The 18880-nt window shown below is 43.1% G+C and overlaps 2 protein-coding genes across 8 annotated transcripts in view; one reads left to right on the top strand and one right to left on the bottom strand.

Moving 5' to 3' along the window:
* Window positions 1–325: 325 nt before the first annotated feature.
* qtrt1 (queuine tRNA-ribosyltransferase 1) lies at window positions 326–6607 on the bottom strand. The gene is made up of 9 exons (XM_063220092.1): window positions 6287–6607; window positions 6046–6114; window positions 5756–5894; window positions 4921–5115; window positions 3690–3828; window positions 3136–3211; window positions 2630–2739; window positions 2062–2146; window positions 326–1301 (listed from the first exon to the last, which is right to left on the bottom strand). Exons 1-9 carry the CDS (start codon window positions 6584–6586, stop codon window positions 1149–1151), a joined length of 1266 nt encoding a protein of 421 aa, XP_063076162.1. The 5' UTR covers window positions 6587–6607; the 3' UTR covers window positions 326–1148.
* A 558-nt stretch (window positions 6608–7165) lies between these two features.
* Window positions 7166–18880, top strand: part of dnm2a (dynamin 2a) — a 56406-nt gene continuing 44691 nt past the window's right edge. For all 7 annotated transcript variants that reach the window (XM_063220043.1, XM_063220030.1, XM_063220024.1 and 4 more), the window contains exon 1: window positions 7166–7637. In XM_063220043.1, the coding sequence (XP_063076113.1) occupies window positions 7477–7637 (161 nt within the window). In that variant the 5' untranslated portion in view covers window positions 7166–7476. The remainder of the gene's footprint in view (window positions 7638–18880) is intronic.

Raw genomic sequence — 18880 nt, forward strand, 5'->3', positions numbered from 1 at the left:
GATGTGAGACTGGAATGAGAGGGTAGGGTCAAGGATGACTTTCGCACCTCTGAGGATATTCAAAGTATTCAATGTATATACTTTGTACCCCCTGTCAGCTCTCCTGGAGGACTGGAGTCAACGTAGGCTTGTTAACCATCTGTAGTCATCGAAGAATAGGCCTACTGAACCTCCACGTCCTAGCTCATATGAATTCTGTAGATTCTGTGTGTATTGTTCATTCTACAAACTGTAATTAAAAGTAACTTCTTTACATTGGAATTATCATTAAAATTGATTCACTGACCCAAATCCAGGCATAAAATAATGACACAGGACAAGGCTGTTAACAACACAGACCAATTGCATTTATATATATATATAAAAAAAACTGAAAACGAAGGTCTAAGTACATGGTATGTTATTAATAATGCCGTATAAAAGACAAATACATCTGCAAATGAAAGTTAATCGTTTTGTCTTAATATACATAAAACAATTTTCCACAGGTCTGCATGCCTGACATGCCATTAGTCCTGGCTTACCTCTTCTTCCCAGGGGGGTATACGAAGAACCTAATTAAGTGATAAACCAGGCTAATAGATGCATGGCTCTAAATTATTATTTTTTCATCACCAGCCAAAATGGCTAATAGATGTTAACCTTACTAGCCAAACAGACATTTACTAATGGGTCAAAGTGGCTAATAAGTTGGTGTTTTCTACGAGCCGAACTAAAATTTCACCAGCATTTGGCTTGTTGGCTGGTGTTAATTTAAAGCCCTGAATAGATGTACCCACAGGCATCATTTAGTTAAGAAAATGTAGACTGCAGGCCAGTCTACTACAACATGACATACTATTACATGATACAGCCCTACCACAAGGTCTACAACTGAACCAGTGTCTTCGTATACCCCCCAGCATGGGCAAAACATTTCCCCCTCAGAAGTAAGTACATATACAAAACTAGCCAGAAAACTTAAAAATAAAAAGATGAAGGGAAAAAAGGGGGAATGCAGATTAAAATCCAGAGCGGGTGTTTAGTATTGTTTGCTTTGAGTTCAACAAAAAAGGTCCCGATCGATAAAAACAGAGGTCCATTTTTCTTCAATGTCAGAAACAACAGCAGCAGGAACAGCTGCTGGGCAGGCAGCTTGTGAGGTGATTTTAGTCCAGAGTGATGTTTACTGAGGCGAGAGCGTCCACAGCCCAGCGGGGGTACTGATCCGACGAAGGGAACATGCGCTTCATGAAGGCCCTGACGAACTCAGGGAACCTCTTCTCAATTATACTCTGCCGCACCGAACGCATCAGATTAAGCTGGGGAGAGACAACTCAAAGATATTACAATCACATTCAAGCACACAATCCAGCAACAAACTGGATAAATCATTGCACACTGGAAAACCTAGATTGGCATGTTTCATTTATTTTACTGAACTACGCATTTCATAGTTCTTCATCACTCTCTAGTACATTTATCTACAGCAGTACTTCATCATAGCCTACAAGTCTAGACTTCATCAAGTTCACTTCACACAATGTTTAGGATGTTACACCTACAGTGACATAGGGGTGTAAATAATAATCGATATGTGTCGATGCATCTATCCACGGCCGACAATTGGATCCACTCGTACCATATCGTGGGGCGTTCTTAAGTATCGAAAATAATCGAATCATTGACCCCTGACAAATGCCCTCGTGGTGTTTCTCAGGCTGTTACATCGAAACGTATACAAACAAGGTAGGCTACTTTGGAATGCTTTTTGTAATATATGGGCCAAACATTTTTGGATGACCCTCCCCTAGCCAGCTTAAAAAAAACTTTGATGACCCTCCCCGCAGCAATGAAAAAAACGACACAACCCTCCCCTATTTTCTTCCGGTGACCCCGAAAATAAATAACGAACAGTCCCTAATTGGATTAAAATCAAATCGAATCGTGTTACATTCTTAAGTATTGAAAATAATTGAATCGCTGCCTTAAGAAATCGATATCGAATCGTATCTTCATGGAGGCTGTGATTTACACCCCTACAATGATACAGGCTTTTGGTACAGGAGAGGCCACACATACCTGGTAGGAAATGTTGTGAACAGTTATATGGTGCATTCCTGCAGTGTCACATTTGAGTAGAGCATGGAGGTAGGCCCGCGTGTGTCTGGTTTGAACACAGCAAAGAAAAGACATTATATGATTATTACTAATCATCAATGCTTTAGTATCGAGAAAAACATTTGTTCCAAACCCCAGGTGGAAGAAGAAATAGTGAAAATGTTTGACCATGTATGCATGCCTGCCAGCTGCAGTAACCCTAGTAACATAGAACTGTAAGGGAACGTTAGATTGGGTCCCTAAATGTTAGGATAGAACCACACCAAAAGCTAACATTTTCCTTTATAGAGAAAACACAACAAATATAGCTTTCCCTAAAGGTTTAGGGAACATTGCATCTGAAATGTTCCCCAGTAGTTGCACTGCCACCTCTAAACAACGTTTAGGATTAGCAATGTGGATTGACCAATTTCAATTGAGAGTACATTTCTGAACCCTGCCCGCAGGACAGAACTAGTCAGCTTCACTCCTGTGGTCACAATTACAAATACAAGTGCAGGTGTGAATATACTTCACCAAATCATTGTACCTCTTGCAGGTTGGGCACTGGCAGTCTGCATCAATGGGCTGCAAGTCTTTGGCAAACTGCTTTGTCTTGAGCTGCAGGGACCCCCAAGGAACCAGCGCAGAGCCAAACCTCTATATAGCACAAAAAAGTAATAAATAAATAAATAAATATATATACACTTATTCTATATTATCAACCCATTTACTGTCCGCATTGGGTGGCCCCAATGGCTATCGTTGAGTGGATACAGTGTGACAAAATATCTTCGGAAGTGCACCAAATGCGAAAAAAGTGGTATGGGTGTGGAGTGATGTTTTACTCCAGAAATAAGGCCCCACATGCAAAAATACGTTTTCCCCTTTAAGATTAAAATACACATACTAAACGATAATATATTGCACTTACACTATATTTAAGAGTTAGATATACAACATACTATACAGATAGACCAGTCATCAAGGGAACCCACTGTATAAACTACAAATATGATCAAATCATCTATTGTGTGATCAGGGTCTGATACTTACCGCTGTGCGAGTGGGGAAAACACAGTCGAACATGTCACACCCAAGTGCCACACATACCACTAGGTCCACTGCATACCTGTGAATACACAAAAACAAACAAGACTGAACCAACAGCATTACAGAATGATTAGTTGTATAAAGAAATAGTGGTGTGCACATAGAGACTACTGGTGCTGGACAAAAGGGTCAGACAATTATAAAAATAAAGTGGATGTCAGTTTCAAAGAATGTCAATTTTTTAAAGCATGCAAACATTTGACCTAATTTTCATAGGATGATCAATTATGAAATGGACAACATTTTACAAAAGCAACAGCAACAATACTGAGAGAAACAGCTTTTTAAAAATCGTTTTATGATTTTTTTGGACAGGACAGTAGGAAATGTAGACAGAAAGCGAATGGGGAGAGAGACGGGGAGGGGTCGGCAAATGACTCGGGCCGGAATCGAACCCAGGTCACCAGCGTAGCAGCCCAGTGCCCTACCGTCAGAGCCACAGTAGGGCCAGAAACAGTATTTTTTTTAACACATCGAAGCAGAAAAGGGTCACACACCCCACGCCCATTAGGTAGCGGGGTTTACACCGAGGCAAGTGGTCAGTACTGAGGGTCACCATCTTCCAGAAATCATCCTTTTCCTCGCCACCACTCAGCCCGCCAATGGCAAAACCAGGAACATCACGTTTTGTCATTTCTATGTCAAAAAAAAGAAAGAAAAAAACAAACACTTAATAACCACACCAATACTGACGTTTTTTGTCCTCCATGTTCAACACACTGGCACATTAAGGCCCAATTCACACCATAGAGGGGAAGCAGGGCGGGAGGGAAGCGATTTTAACCGGCGGTGGCGAAAATACATGGAAACAGATCTTTTCTTCCACACCAATTGGCGGTGGTCGGGCGGTAGCGGCGTGGGAGACATTTGGAAAATAGAACTTGAGCGGATTTTGGACGGCAGCGGCCGGCGATGTCCCATTCAAATGAATGACAAAGTAGAAAACTAGCTTTGGCTGTTATGTGGGGGGATTTTGAACAGGACTGGCCGTGCAAATTGACGCTGTGAAACAGAGTAGAACACACCTGCCAAAACTAAGCAGAAAGACCTCAATCATCTCGCTGCCATTCTGCCACGCTCTAGTCTGAATCTGGCCATAAGGTGCACTGTGTAGGATGGAGGTCAGAGTAGGTATTGCAGCTATGCTGCCAATTGACACTGTGCTGCTTATTTACAAACTTGATCTTTTCATGAATATTTACAAAGTAATAAACTAATCCTCTCTTGTGTGACAAAAGTACAGTACGTTTTGCAGCAACAAATGTCTATCTCTGGAGATTCAAAATGCCATGCAATGGAGAAGATCCCCTTTATCATGTATGAAAAGTGCAATTTTCCCTGTCATAATGAGTACTTCAAATTAATTGTTGGTGATTAGTATTCATGAAAAATGTTTGTGAAAATTTGTGAATGGGCAGTGTGAATTCCAGAAATAAAATACTAAAAATATTACAGTGCACCTTTAAGAAGATTCAGACCATTTCTGATTATTTTGGTGGAGGCAACAGAGCCAATGGACCCACAATGCATTTTGGTCCTGCCCCATCAATGGGATCCGTAGGCAGACGGTGCCAGAGTAAGTACACACACAAGACACAAGGCATTTGAAATGTTCACATCAGCGCCATTCAAAGCCAATGGGATCAGTCGCTGGACGGTATAAGTGCAAACCAGGGGCAGGACTTCACATGTTGACAGCAGGTGTTTATTATAGAGCGAATGTCTCACCATCGAGGCATACTTTGCGAAGCTCAGCGTTCAGTCCTCCCTGTATGATGGCGAAGAGGTTCTGCTTGTCAGGCTTCTTATTGGCTGCCATGCAGCGGTCCAGCCAGCGAATGGAGCGGTGCATGGCCTCCTCTACTCGTGGCCCCGTCACCGTGCTGCTCACCACGTCGTCAAGCTGCATCATGATGTCTGACCCTGGAGAAAGGGGGGGGAAATGGTATATGTTAAGTAATCTAAAATAAATTAAAAATGGCACGCTAAATGTAGATTTTGTGAGGATTCATGAGGATTGATTGAGGTAGCCCATTGCAATCCGAAGCTGAGTATTTTTGACATGTTGGTTCAAAACACTGGCATTGCTGGTGCTACATAGTTACAGAGTAGTAGCCTACCCATGGCCCTAGCAAGGTTTTAAAATTCAATGAAAATCATATAAAGTTCATTGCATGACATAAAACAACTCCTAAAAGTGTATTCAATATCTTTCTAGAACACCACATGGTTTCCTTTCCATTCACAAGTTAACTGTTGTCTCTTGTGATTTAGCAAAGCCTAAAGAAACCAGTGGCGAGGCACTTTCATTCTTTATGATTAGCCTACCCAATTAAACAGACCAAGGCAGTAGGGGAAAAGCAAAAGTGTAAAAGTGACCAAAAGTGTAGAGGGGTGGTAGGCCAACAACCATCGCCTGAGAACCAGGTTATAGCCTATGTGTCTATGTCCACACCTAAAGTCTATGTCTATGTCTGCATGGGTAAGTAAGAAAACATAATTTCAATTTATTTGTATGACCAGCGCATATAAAGAAATTGACAATAAAGCCAACTTGACATACCGAGGCAATTCTGGATGTGGATCGACTCTTCAGGTGTAAGGAGAATTTCCTTTCCATCATATGGAGAGCGAAACTTAACACCTTCCTCTGTGACTTCTGACAACTCAACAAGGGACACCATTTGAAAACCTCCACTGTCCTACGTCCAGAGAGAGAGAGAGAGAGAGAGAGAGAGAGAGAGAGAGAGAGAGAGAGAGAGAGAGAGAATCCATATTACGTAGGCCTACAGAGGAGGAGGCAGAAAGTAGTGTTTCAAACATAATATGATATCAGTTTGAAAATGAACTTACCGTTAGCAGATTTCTTTTCCAACCCATGAAACCGTGAAGTCCATCTGCTTTGTCAATTAATTCAGGGCCCTGTAAATAGCATCATTGCATTAAACAAGCAATGGACCTGCACCAATGATACAGTAAACCTGCACACATCACTCTGACAGCTCGCGCCACCAAGGTTCCATTCCACCTCACCTGATTACGGTGATTATTTTTCAGTTTATTAAAGATTTTCAGCTTTACCATGAATACATACCGGTCTCGTACCCAAATGGTAGGTATTGCCGAGGCAGATTTTACAGTCAAGTGCTTCCAGCTGATCTACAGTGATTCCCTTGAGGGTCCCTTGCGTGCCAACAGGCATGAACACCGGTGTATCCACGACACAGTGTGGCAACGTGAGGTCGCAGGCTCTGGCTTTGGTCACTGGACATTCGGCCACGATTCGCAGAGCCAAAGGTGCCATTGACGCAGCTTTTTTGGATAACATTTCGCTTGTTTCACGCTTTTCAACTACAACTCCAGGAATTATATCTGGACCACAGGGCGCCGCCATTTTGGATGGTGAGTAGGTGGCCACGTGAGTCTCATTACAGGAAATGCAAAAAATGCTGTCATCTGGTAGCAAAACAAAGCAGTACAAAAAAAAAGAAAAATACAAATGAAAAGCAAAGCAATACAACAACAAAAATATGTCCAAAGACATTAACAGCGGGGAAAATACACGTTGTGTTAGCCTAGTTCTCCTGCATAAAATCATCAGGATAATTTACTGACTGATAAATGTATAAGTATTATGCCCTATGTAAGAGTGAGTGATAGCCTTCTGTAAAACCTTAGTTTTTTTAATGAAGGGTTATTCATTTATGTGTTTGTTTTAATTAAGTTCATACACATGTTTAACAATCCAAGTAGATCACAGAACATTCTAACAATATACTACAACATCCATATCAAGTGCACATAAAACACAAAGGAGAACAGGGGGAAATAAATTGTCTACCAGTCCTTTGACACATAAGTTTCTCCACCAGCACTGCTGGTCCAGCAGTGTTTTGTATTGTATGTATTTCACACTCCAGTCCAGATAGTGGCGGTAACCCACGTGTCTACTACCATCTAAAAGGCAGAAGAAAGTCCGCCGTCGGAGGCTGGAGCCGCCTGATGTCGGAAGTTCGGGAACAAATAGACCTCTCAAAACAAGTTATTTAGTCAGTTTCTTGCAATGTATCGTTGTTCTCCCCTTTTCTGAGATTGTATATGGGATACGATACGCACAAATCTACTGTAATAGCCGCCGTGTAATTGCTTTCGGATTTGACAGAAATCGGAAATAACCCCGCATTACGCTAGCAGTAGAACTGAACACCCGGAGTAACCCGAGCACCTCTGTATTGTGCTAAGGTTTGCTAGCTTTGCGGAGACCCGAAATAATCAAGTGAAACCATGGGGAACCGGGGGATGGAGGAATTGATCCCCCTGATCAACCAACTTCAGGATGCCTTCAGCCAAATTGGACAGAGTTGCAACTTGGATTTGCCCCAGATAGCCGTGGTCGGTGGACAGAGCGCTGGGAAAAGCTCCGTTTTGGAAAACTTCGTTGGGAGGTTAGTAGATCATGACACTGGTTTTCAATTATGTACTTGCTAGGAGGCTAACGTGGCTACTGTTGACACGCTAATGAAAGCTAATCAGCTAGGTCAGCTACATTAACACATCGAAAGTAAATGATGATGTATTTTTTTAATTTGCCATAGATTGAACCTCTTGTGTGTCTTTTGTTTGCCAATGGAACGAGGACGTGGGCTTTGTGTGCTAGGTATTAGTGGTAGCATGGACTCTGAAATGGAAGCACTGCTACCAATCCAGATGTATTGCTAAATTAGATACATATTTAGATACATGGCAAATGGAGGTTCTTAACTGGGTGGTCTTTGAAGAAGCAGTTCACCATTCAGACAAGGGTTGTTACAGTATTGCAGGGGGCGTGAAACTCTTTGGGTTTAGACGAAAATAGTAACACCCGTTCAGACCTTATGTGATGGCTGCTGAATGACAACAGACGGCGTCTGACACTTCTGGTACTTGCTAGCACGCATCTGCATTGCCCTCGTGCAAGCAGAAGTTAATTTCAGACTGCCATTGTATACATGCTTCGCGAGGTTTTAATTAACTGTGTAGGCTAGTTGTTTACCACCATTACTAAAAGGTTGTTATTTTGGAAGCAGTGAGGCAACACAGAGATGTAGCCATTGTGGGTTACAGACAACGCGCTGAACTGAAATGAAGTAGCTGCAACTCTCCACTGATGTAGGCGACATAATGTCCTTGTGTGTATTTTACATCTATCTTGACATTTCAGTTATTTCTTGGACATAGATTGTGTGTCTGTACATCCACTTCGCATCGTACTTCCAAGTTACAGGAAGAAGTTAGCCTCTCCCTCCCTGGTGGAATTGTTCTGATGCTGTCATAGCTCAGGTGAACAGGTGTGTCCCCCATTGGACTATTAATAACCTGTAGTCACGCCTACAGAGCAGCACACTTGCTCGTCTTTTATGTTTTATATTTCCATTTCATATTTCTTTCCCTCAAGTGGGAACAAATAGGCATGGTGCAAGACCTTGGTAAACAGTGATGCTTTTGCACTTTTGCATGTCAGACTTCCTCTGTGCCGCCGTTTCCTTCCCTGTCTCCTTTGCTGTGTAAAGGCATGACCACTCTGAGGTCATGAAAAGGCTTTGTAGCATAATGATGGTGTCACATGATCATGGTGTCACCCTACTTGCCTTTTCATTTTTTGATGATCTCATGCCCAAGAGTAGGCCTAGTCAGTGTATTTGTCATGTAGGTTATATCCACAAATGCAGGACTCCTTGATTATGAATGTAAGATATCTAAAAATTGTGAAAAAGAAATCAATACCTGCGGGTAGTAAGCTTACTCCACAAGAAATTAGAAGTAGACTGGTTTAAAGGCAGGACAAAATGTCATGCATTTTTTTCTCGGCTTCAAAGCCTGCCCCAAAAGACATGTCTAGAATACTGATAATAAAATATTGCTCATCTGACCATATTGCCATGTCTAGGCAAAAGCCTTCAAACTGTGTGTTCAGTTAAATGTCATGCGGGTTTAATTCTGCTTTGTCCCGCTGACATTCAGATAAGACTGCTACTTTGATAAGGAACTGGTTTCACCACTAGCCAGCCAAGCAGGTTCACACATTTAGAAAAAACAACTAGACTAATCTCCAGAGTGTAGCTGTTTCCACCCCTCTCTCTCTCCCTCTCTCTCTCCCTCTCTCTCTCCCTCTCTCTCTCTCTCTCTCTCTCTCTCTCTCTCTCTCTCTCTCTCTCTCTCTCTCTCTCTCTCTCTCTCTCTGTCTCTCCCCTTGTTTATTTCCTTCCCGCTCTCCCCGCTCTACCTATTTGCTGTTAGTGATTCTCTCTCTCTCTCTCTCTCTCTCTCTCTCTGTCTCTGTCTCTGTCTCTCTCTCTCTCTCTCTCTCTCTCTCTCTCTCTCTCTCTCTCTCTCTCTCTCTCTCTCTCTCTCTCTCTCTCTCTCTCTCTCTCTCTCCCAGTCAACTCTCTATCCTTGCTGGATTTTATTTTATAGCTCACACACAGGGAAAGGTAGGTAGGTAGGAACACTAAAATCCTTTGTTAACCTGCAGTCCTACATATAAGCCCACACGTAAAGTGCAAAGTCCATCTTGGCCAGTGCATTGGCTTGTTTATGGGCGACACAAAGGGTGTATTCCCTCCAGTTAAGTTTGATGGTTAGCTTGGTGTAGTCACAGGGATTCTTAACCATATGTACTAAACTTGAGTCTGCACGATGACAGAATGTTTTTTGTATCTGTGGTTTGCTTTTACCTTGCTTTTTTTAACTAGTCGACCAGCCTATAATATCTACATTAAATCACGTCCTGTGAGTTTGTTCCATTGTGATGCTAACTTAACTGACTTAAAGGGACACTGTGCAGGAAATGGTCAAAAAAGGTACTGCAACTATGCTGCTTATTGAAATTGGGCTGCCTATTGCCAAATTTGATCTTTACATGAAAGTTTACTAAGTATTAAACAAATATTTTGTAGTATGGTCCAAGTACAGTCATTTTTGCAGCTAAAAATGGCTATTTTTGGAAATTCAAAATGGCGGACCATGGAGAAGATCCCCTTTTCATGTATGAAAAGTGCAATTTTTCCGGTCATAATGAATAATTAGAATTTGATGGTGGTGGTAAGTATTCATGAAAAAGGTAACATTAGTGAATGGGCAGCATGAATTCTGGAAATAAACAACTAAAAATCTCACACAGTGTCCCTTTAATGGTGGAAGAAACAGAAGTGAAAGCTAGGTGTTGCCGTGTTCTTTATTGCACTTTGGCCATAAACTGTCTCTTATTTAATAGTTGCCCTGATATCGTATCTCTAATAGTTTCAAAAGGGACATTGCGTAGACACGGGTTAAGACTGAGCTAACATAATTCCATTATTCTGTTTAGTAAGAGCATTCACTTGCATGGTTTATAGATGTACTTGCCATCCTCTGGATTATAGTACAATTACTAGACAAGCTATTAATCGAAAATCTAGCAATAGTAATGGCCAAAAAATGGCCTAGGCGAAAATATTCTGAAGTCCAAAAGGGGCCCCCTGAAAAAGTTTGGGAACCACTTGCTGCAGCAAATGGTCTGTCTTTGCATGTCATTTCCCTACACAGCTGAGCTGACACTTCCCCTTTGCTGCAGTAGAGCAGAATGGTGGCAGAAGTTGGCCAAGACTGAGTTGTGTACAAATAAGAGTGTTGTGAAGTAAATAGGAGTGTTGTTAAATCTGGTAGTCAATGTCACAAATGCCACGTTTTAAGCTTCTGTGTGTGAACTTGAAGTGTGGAGTCTCGCACACTGCTTTCACCACAGAGTGAAATGGAATGCCTCTAACGGGTGAATGTTGAGCTGGGTATGAACTTCAGGTTAATGATCTTCCACTAGTCTTGAAGTGTTCATGCAGTTCAAAGGCACACTGTGTAACATGTATCATGTGAGTTACAAGCCAATAGATGTTTCATTTAGTCAATGGGCGAATGTAGACAGACACTCTTGATTGCTCCAGCTGTCTGTGCACTGAAAATCACAATGGTAATATCTGGTGCGCCACCTCACGGGACAAAGTGTCAAATATCGTGTTATTGCATTACACATATGGTATCAGGATTTTCAGGAAGAAACTAGGGGGAGACATACAGTACAGTCGTTCTTTGTGAGAAGAAGTTTTTTAAAGTATGTGCTCGGTGCAGCTTTAGTGATTGAAAGGTGGGCTTGTGCTCAGTGATTCCCTGTAGTGTCGTGACCTAGCTACTGTAGTATTCCACAGCCACCTGCGGCAGGAGGAGGCCAAGGCAAGTCAAAATAAAATATGAAGGGAGGTGTGTGTCTGTCCCTGTAGTAGCGAGGCCTTTCACAAGAGGACCGGAAAGTCTGGCAGCACCTGTTTACCTCTGGAACTCCCCCTCCTTGCCTCCCTCTTCCTCTGTCTCTTTCTCTCTTCCTCTCTCTCTCCCCGCTCCCTTTATCTCACGTAAAACCTCTCTCTCTCTCTCTCTCTCTCTCTCTCTCTCTCTCTCTCTCTCTCTCTCTTGTAAAGCCTGCCTCTCTTTCTCTCTCCTCCCCACTCCCTCTCTTACCCTCTCCCTCTCTCTCACCCGTAAAGTCTCTCTCTCTCTCTCTCTCTCTCTCTCTCTCTCTCTCTCTCTCTCTCTCTCTCTCTCTCTCTCTCTCTCTCTCTCTCTCTCTCTCTCTCTCTCTCTTCTCCATCTCTCTCACAGGTAAAGCCTGCCACCCCCCTCTCTCTCTCACCTTTAAATCCTGCCTGCCTCCCTTTGAGTCTTGCATGAAGCCCTATTTGATATCCCCTCACAATGGCAGCTGCAGAGTTCGTGCTAAATATTTAATAACTTGTAACAAAACAGGTGAAAGCGAACAGTCGCCTGTTTTTTTAAAGTTGAAGGGGAAAATTTCCTCAGAGACCCAGTAAATGATGTTTTGTTGTAATACGCCAGGTCATTTTCAGAAGGCTAGCCGTAGCTGGCCACAGAGCCAAGCAATCAGTCCTCTCCTGGTCAGTTATGTATGGGGCTGTGTGGAGGGAGATTTAGTTTCCCTGTCATGCAGTGCTGTGTCCAGGGTAATATGATTGAGTTTATACCAGTATACTCTGACCGTGTCCAAGGTGTGTGATTGAGTTTATGTACCAGTCTATACTCTGTGACTGTTGTGTTGTGGAGAGAGAGCCGGGAGCCAATGAAAAGCGGCGCTGACTCACTGTGTCATAGTGCAAAACACGTCTGCTGCTGAGAGCCCTAATCTAATAGAACTGTGAGTCAGCAACCAGGCATTGCATCTGTACACACTACATGGGTGTGGCCTGTGTGTCTGTGTGTGTGTGTGTGTGTGTGTGTGTGTGTGTGTGTGTGTGTGTGTGTGTGTGTGTGTGTGTGTGTGTGTGTGTGTGTGTGTGTGTGTGTGTGTGTGTGTGTGTGTCTGTGTGTGTGTGTGTGTGTGTGTGTGTGTGTGTGTGTCAGAGAGAGATTTTGCCATTGCTAACATCATCTAAAGTGTGTGCGTGCGCATGCGCGTGCGTGCGTGCGAGACACAGAAAGAGAGAGAGATGTTTCCATTGCTCATGTCCGGTCAACAGTCTAGCACAAGCACCAGAATGTTTATTAGCAATCATAAAATGATGCAATTGTAAAAAGGATTTGTATGAAATCTTAAAAGAAAATGTCCCGACAAATGGTGCTTGCATTGTAGGTGAGCTGTGCGTCCTCTGTGTGTCCTTCGATTGTCATTCCAGTGTGATCTGCAGACAGCTGGGTTTGTCAATCAGTCAAAAGCGGCCTGTGTTTGATTCAATTAGCATATGATGACAGCATGGTTACAATGATGAGCTGTCCGTGCCTTCAGTTCAGGTAGGCCTCAAGGGCCTTGTGGAGCTACCCTCATAGCTTTTACATACCTTGATCAAAGCATTAGTTTTCTTTTGTTTCAGACATGTTACTGACATGTCTCAACAATGTAATTTCCGTCAAAGACACAAGTTATACCGTCAAAACATGGTAGGTAAAGGAAAAACTATATGTTTATGTTTCATTTTTGAAACAAAAGAGAACTAATAACTTGATTTAATGACAAGACATAATAAATATAATACATTGAATAAAACCCTGGAGTTAGGTAGCTGAAGTTGCTCTGCCTGCTCTCTGAACCTTGGGTTTGAAATGAAGTGGCCAGTAGTAATGAGTTGGCAGGCTCTGCTGACAAGCCATTTGCATCAGCTGAAATTACGGCGCTCTAAACATTGTGTTTGTCAACAAGTGGTTAGTACGGTCTCTGGGAAACTATCTGGGCCAAAAGTTAATATTCATTCATCTACTCAATGTCCAAAAATACCTCATTGTGTCTGCCTCTGGTAATGGGTTGGAAGGCAGGGCAGCTGACAGTAGGGGTGGGCGATATGACGATATTATATCGTGAATCGCGATATTGAGTAAAATATCGTCTCGAATCTGCCAAAGTGGAGAAATCGTATAGATCGTCTTGCACTGAGGATGTTTATTATCAGTATCAGAGTGACGTTTTCTCACTTGTGTTGTTGTCTTCACTTTATTCTTTACATTATTTTATTCCAATTGTACACTTTATGAGAGTATCATCAGTGTGTTAACATTTTATTGACTGCAAATTACAAATTGCAAGTATGAAAGTTTTTTTTTGTTGTTTTTATTTTTTTGGATGGAAGATCGTGATAAAATATCGAAATCGTGATTTCATGTTAAAAAATCATGATACAAAATTTTTGCCATATCGCCCACCCCTAGCTGACAGGGGTGATGAACTGGTCAGTTGTTCCGGGCTCAGGGAGATAGGAGGCCCAGAATTGGGTCCTCATTACATTGTCTGTATTGTGAGGGGGTGGCTTTCAGACCCATCCAAAGCTGTCTGCGGCCCTGTGTGTGAGGTAGTATCTGATGTAGTGAAACCTCTCTTGAACCACCTGTAGCAGGCAGAGTGGAAGTTATTAGGCTGTGTGGGTTATTTTTCCATCAGCTTTTCTTTGTGTGTGTGTGTGTGTGTGTGTGTGTGTGTGTGTGTGTGTGTGTGTGTGTGTGTGTGTGTGTGTGTGTGTGTGTGTGTGTGTGTGTGTGTGTGTGTGTGTGTGTGTGTGTGTGTGTGTGTGTGTGTGTGTGTGTGTGTGTGTGTGTGTGTGTGTGTACGGTTGTGTGTGTACGGTTGTGTGTGATGGTATCTCATCTAGTAAAATTTCACTTGCAACACCTGCCAGCAGCATACAGTGGGGGAGCAATCTCTTGGTGTGTGTGTGTGTTTTCTGTCAGCTGTTCTTCCTGGCGGCTGCTGTGTGCACCGCATGCTGTAGTTCTGCTTCTTTTATTGGTTTTAATCTGTGGAGGAACTTGCCTTGCCGCCATGCCACTTCTCTGTACATCTGACTCTTTGATGGTGCAGATAAAAAGGAAACACACATTCACACAGCTGATAAGAAGGCCTGTTTCTTCCCCCCTGTCTCTTACACTGTAACAACATTTTGGTCTTGCTTGTGAAAAGCTCTCTGCTGTCTTCTGCCATGGCACTCTACTACTCAGTTCAATTCAGTTTCAATTTATTAGGGACCATGTACAACACATTTGTTATATAAAATATAAATGTTTCCATTCTATGTATTGCACCAGAGTAAACAACATATAGAAATCACTCAATATCCCGTACATACCGTACATAAGTTAATCTTCATCCTTAACATTGATTGATTACTATTTAATGACTATTGACCTTTTTGGTTTGTTTGTTTAAAATTAGGGGGATTGATTTCACAGTTCACTGACCAAGCTTGTAGTTATACGCATGCTTAAGTGTTCAAACTTCAGGGGCTGGGCCTACTTCTAGGGGAAGTACAGACCCATGTACACACTGGACTGTTGTGTACTGTACAGAACGGCGGCTTAGCTCACTGTACACTAGGCTGTTACAGAATTTACCGCACGTCCATTCCCGGCCGGTTTCACATGGTCTCAGTGACCTAGCTCAACTTTTGACCACTGAGCCAACAGCTAATGCTTTTCAAGAAATGTGTGTGTGTGTGTGTGCGCGTGCGTGCGTGCGTGCGTGCGTGTGTGTGTGCGTGCGTGCCCGTGTGTGTCCGTGTGTTTGTGCTAGAGTGCTGGTCTTTCCCTCTGCATTATACATGATTGGAAACACAATCTGCTCTGCCTCCTCCATCATTTACCAGACATTAATAATGGAAATCAGACCCAGACATTAATAATGGACAGTAGACCACCTGCTCCCTGCTGCCCGCCGGGCGCCTGCAAGGCAGGCTGGCAACTGTGCCTACTGTACTACTACTGCACTACAAAGGCAAAGAGCAGTAACTATGGTAACATTAAAACGGAGGGAAGAAAAACCCTTCAAAGTATTGGTATTATTAGGTTGGATAATGTAGTTACTGCAAATTTGACATGGCAATATCTCTGAAACGAGACACATTTGGACCCATAAATCTTTGTTACGATTTTCAGTCTAAACTGAATTTTGACATAATGTAGTTACTGAACTTTGCCTACTGTACATGAAGCTAGTTTTCCTCAAGTCCTCACATTCTGGACAGCTGCTTTGCTGACCTTTAACTTTTAGACAAAATGTTACTCTCTTTACAGTTCACAAAGTCTACAGATGGAGAGCCTATTATGCAGATCCAGTTAAAGTCCAGATAAAATTATGTGGGTGGCTTTCTATTGAACTCTCCATACAGTTAAACGTACATGTTGTGTGTTTAAATTGCTTACTTTTTCTTTGATTTCAGAGATGAACACTTTTTTTGCTGACAAGAGTGTTTTTGTTGATTTCTAGCCAGGTGTACTAACTGCCTAGATCGCAGTAGGTGGTGTTTGTGTATTTGGTACTCTCCCGCCAAGCCCATCTCTTGCTCTCCAATCAGAAACTGGAGCACTCTCCGCTGTCTGTGCCAGGCGATGCTGGCATGATGACTGAGTGGAGTGTGTGAGTCTTTGGGAGCTACTCAAGTGTTCAATTGGATGGAGCGGTGAGAGTGGTGCTGAGGAGAATGATCCGACCAATGTATCCCAGCATGCACTGCTCTCCATTGCTGCTCAGTGTTATCCGGAGAGTAGGCCCAGGCTTATTTGGCATTGGCTTTTTGACCAGCGGCCTCCGTGTGCGAGGCCAAGAAACACACACACCTCTCCGTGGGTGGATTTGCAGCAGGACTGAGCTAAACACAAACAATCCCTGCCCGTGTCCGTGTCAGGTTGCTGTTGCCAGTGTATTGTCAGAAGGTCATGTAGTGTTGGCCATTTTCTCAGACCATTGGTTGTGTCCTTGACATGGGCAGGGAATACAGCATTAGCAATGGCTGAATGCACAATGTGGTATCCTAACCAGGAGAGTATTCCAAGAACCTGGCTAAGTAGTGAACCAGGTGAAATGAACCCTGAGGTAGTGGTAGGGAAATAAACTAAAATAAAAGCCTCTTGTCCTCATTTCCTTAGCTAAATGACACATGTGGACTATCTATTAGCACGATTAACACCTTCACTATCACTTAACCTTGTTCTCTGAATAGTAACATCCCCCCCAAGGATGTTAATAAATAGTGCCGACCACAGCATTTTAGTCACAGTTAATGTTGGTCTTAATTTAAATATGAGATTATTTTTTTATAACCTACAAAGAATACATTTTCGTAATAACCTGTAAGCAAATTATCATTCAATGATGGTGTGATTTTAGAACGATGACAAGACAAGATTTTGAACAAACAAGTAGCCCTCGGATAGCCCTCAGACCCAGGAAAGTTTTGGACCCCTGCAATGTGGTATCCTCCAGGTCTGATCAGTAGTGCCTCTCTTCCTTCCTTCCAACCGGCTGCTGGGGTCTCGCCCTAACCTTGGCTACACTCACTGCTTATGCACCATTGTCAACAACACTGTCAGCACTCAGCGTCACCTTGCCTTGCCAATAAACCCTTTTTGGCCATTTTGGATTTGGTGCTGCTGATTGTTGAGGTCAAACACCACTCAGAGAGGTGATCAAATGAGTGAATGAAACCAGAATATATGATTGATTATTTTTCGGCTTTTTCCCTGCAGCTGTCAGTCATGTCCTCTTGTTATGAAGTTAGAACATGTCCAGTCTCCCAGGGGCTCCGTCTAGAGACCCATCTTCTCCTACCTAGCATCTCCCAGCACGGACACTTATGTGGGGCAAAGCGGCTCAGCCTTGTGCCTTTGAATGTGTGGGATGTGGCCTGCACGGATGTCCCTGTGATTGTAGACTAGACATTTTAGTGTGTGTGTGTGTGTGTGTGTGTGTGTGTGTGTGTGTGTGTGTGTGTGTGTGTGTGTGTGTGTGTGTGTGTGTGTGTGTGTGTGTGTGTGTGTGTGTGCGTGCGACGCTGCACTGACATGTTTGATTCAGCTAATCACATAACGGCTCTGTCTTGACAGCCTGGGACATTCCTCGATATGAACGTTCCAATTGGTTTTCGCCGAACCGCGTCATAGCGAATTCGCTTAAGATTAGCTTGAGTTTAATCGTCAAAATTCGCCCAGGTCACTCAAGAAGCTTCGCTCCTGCCGAATTCGCTCTGGTAGCTTTATTCGCCTTCCCTCCATAGAGAAACAATGACTTCCGCCACGCAGGTCGCGTTGGTAGCGCTTGATGTACACGGGGCATAAGTCTAATCACCAGGTTTACAGCAGGAATGGGAAATTATTTTGGGTGTACTTGAAAGGCTACTAGTTTTCAGTTGAAGTACACCATCAAATGAACTATAGTATTCCTATTGGTTATTTAAGCAACACATTTAAAATAGGTGATTTAGCAAATTTATTAAAAACCGCTTGCTGGATCCCAAATCTCGCGAGACAAACTTTTAACGCCATGAGAAATATCGCACAATTACATCTCGTGAGATCTCGTGACACGAGATCTTTCCACACCCCTACTCAAGGATATTGCATTGCCAATAATAGGAAATGCTGCAATATGCTGGAAATGCTGACATAACTGGTTGGCTATTTCCTACTGTAATATTTAGATGTGTCCTTGATTAATCTCTCACACCTGCAAGACCCCTAGCCATTTTAAGAATGTTAGGTAGGTGAGAGTATTACTTTTGGTTTAAAAGTTGTCTTGTAAAGGCTCTGGGGCCAGATGAAATGGCATGTAAGGGCCGCATGTCGCCCCTGGTGGTGGGGTTGCCCACCTCTGACATCTGTATGTGTAGGCTTAGCAGTGATGGACAGCAGATATGCTGCATCTCTGAGCAATTCGCCTAGACTGCATGGTCCCTCTGGAGGCAGGGCCAGGCAGTGCTGTAATGTACTGTACTTTAAGAGGTGTGCGTGCGCGCGCATGTGTGTACGTACGTTCCCATGTGCGTAAGGGAGAAACGGGGAGGGGGGAGTGTATTTGTGTTGGGGGTGGTGGCAAGCGAACAAATCCGTTCAGGACAGACAGTCTTACTGTGTTTACACGATGGGCGGCGTCAGCACAGCCTTTCATAGTTGTGGTCTGGAGAGAGGAGGGAGAGGACAGGAGAGCTGCAGAGGACGGGAGAGGTGTGTGGATGTGACTGACTCCTTTACTCCAGTATTGGGGATATAAATTAACATTTTAGGATTGTTCCACCATAGTTGTGGTCTAGGAAGAGGAGAGAGGAGACACACACACACACACACACACACACACACACACACACACACACACACACACACACACACACACACACACACACACACACACACACAC

This window comes from Engraulis encrasicolus, chromosome 2 (assembly GCF_034702125.1).
Source record: "Engraulis encrasicolus isolate BLACKSEA-1 chromosome 2, IST_EnEncr_1.0, whole genome shotgun sequence".
NCBI classification, from domain to species: domain Eukaryota; kingdom Metazoa; phylum Chordata; class Actinopteri; order Clupeiformes; family Engraulidae; genus Engraulis; species Engraulis encrasicolus.

What these genes read in the sequence shown, in the direction of transcription:
- qtrt1 (XM_063220092.1), bottom strand. Translation starts at nt 6,586, where the DNA reads ATGGCGGCGCCCTGTGGTCCAGATATAATTCCTGGAGTTGTAGTTGAA. An exon ending in GGAAAAGAAATCTGCTAACG is followed by an intron (nt 5,895 to 6,045) that starts GTAAGTTCATTT and finishes CTCTGGACGTAG; the next exon opens with GACAGTGGAGGTTTTCAAAT. An exon ending in TTTTCCCCACTCGCACAGCG is followed by an intron (nt 2,740 to 3,135) that starts GTAAGTATCAGA and finishes TGTGCTATATAG; the next exon opens with AGGTTTGGCTCTGCGCTGGT.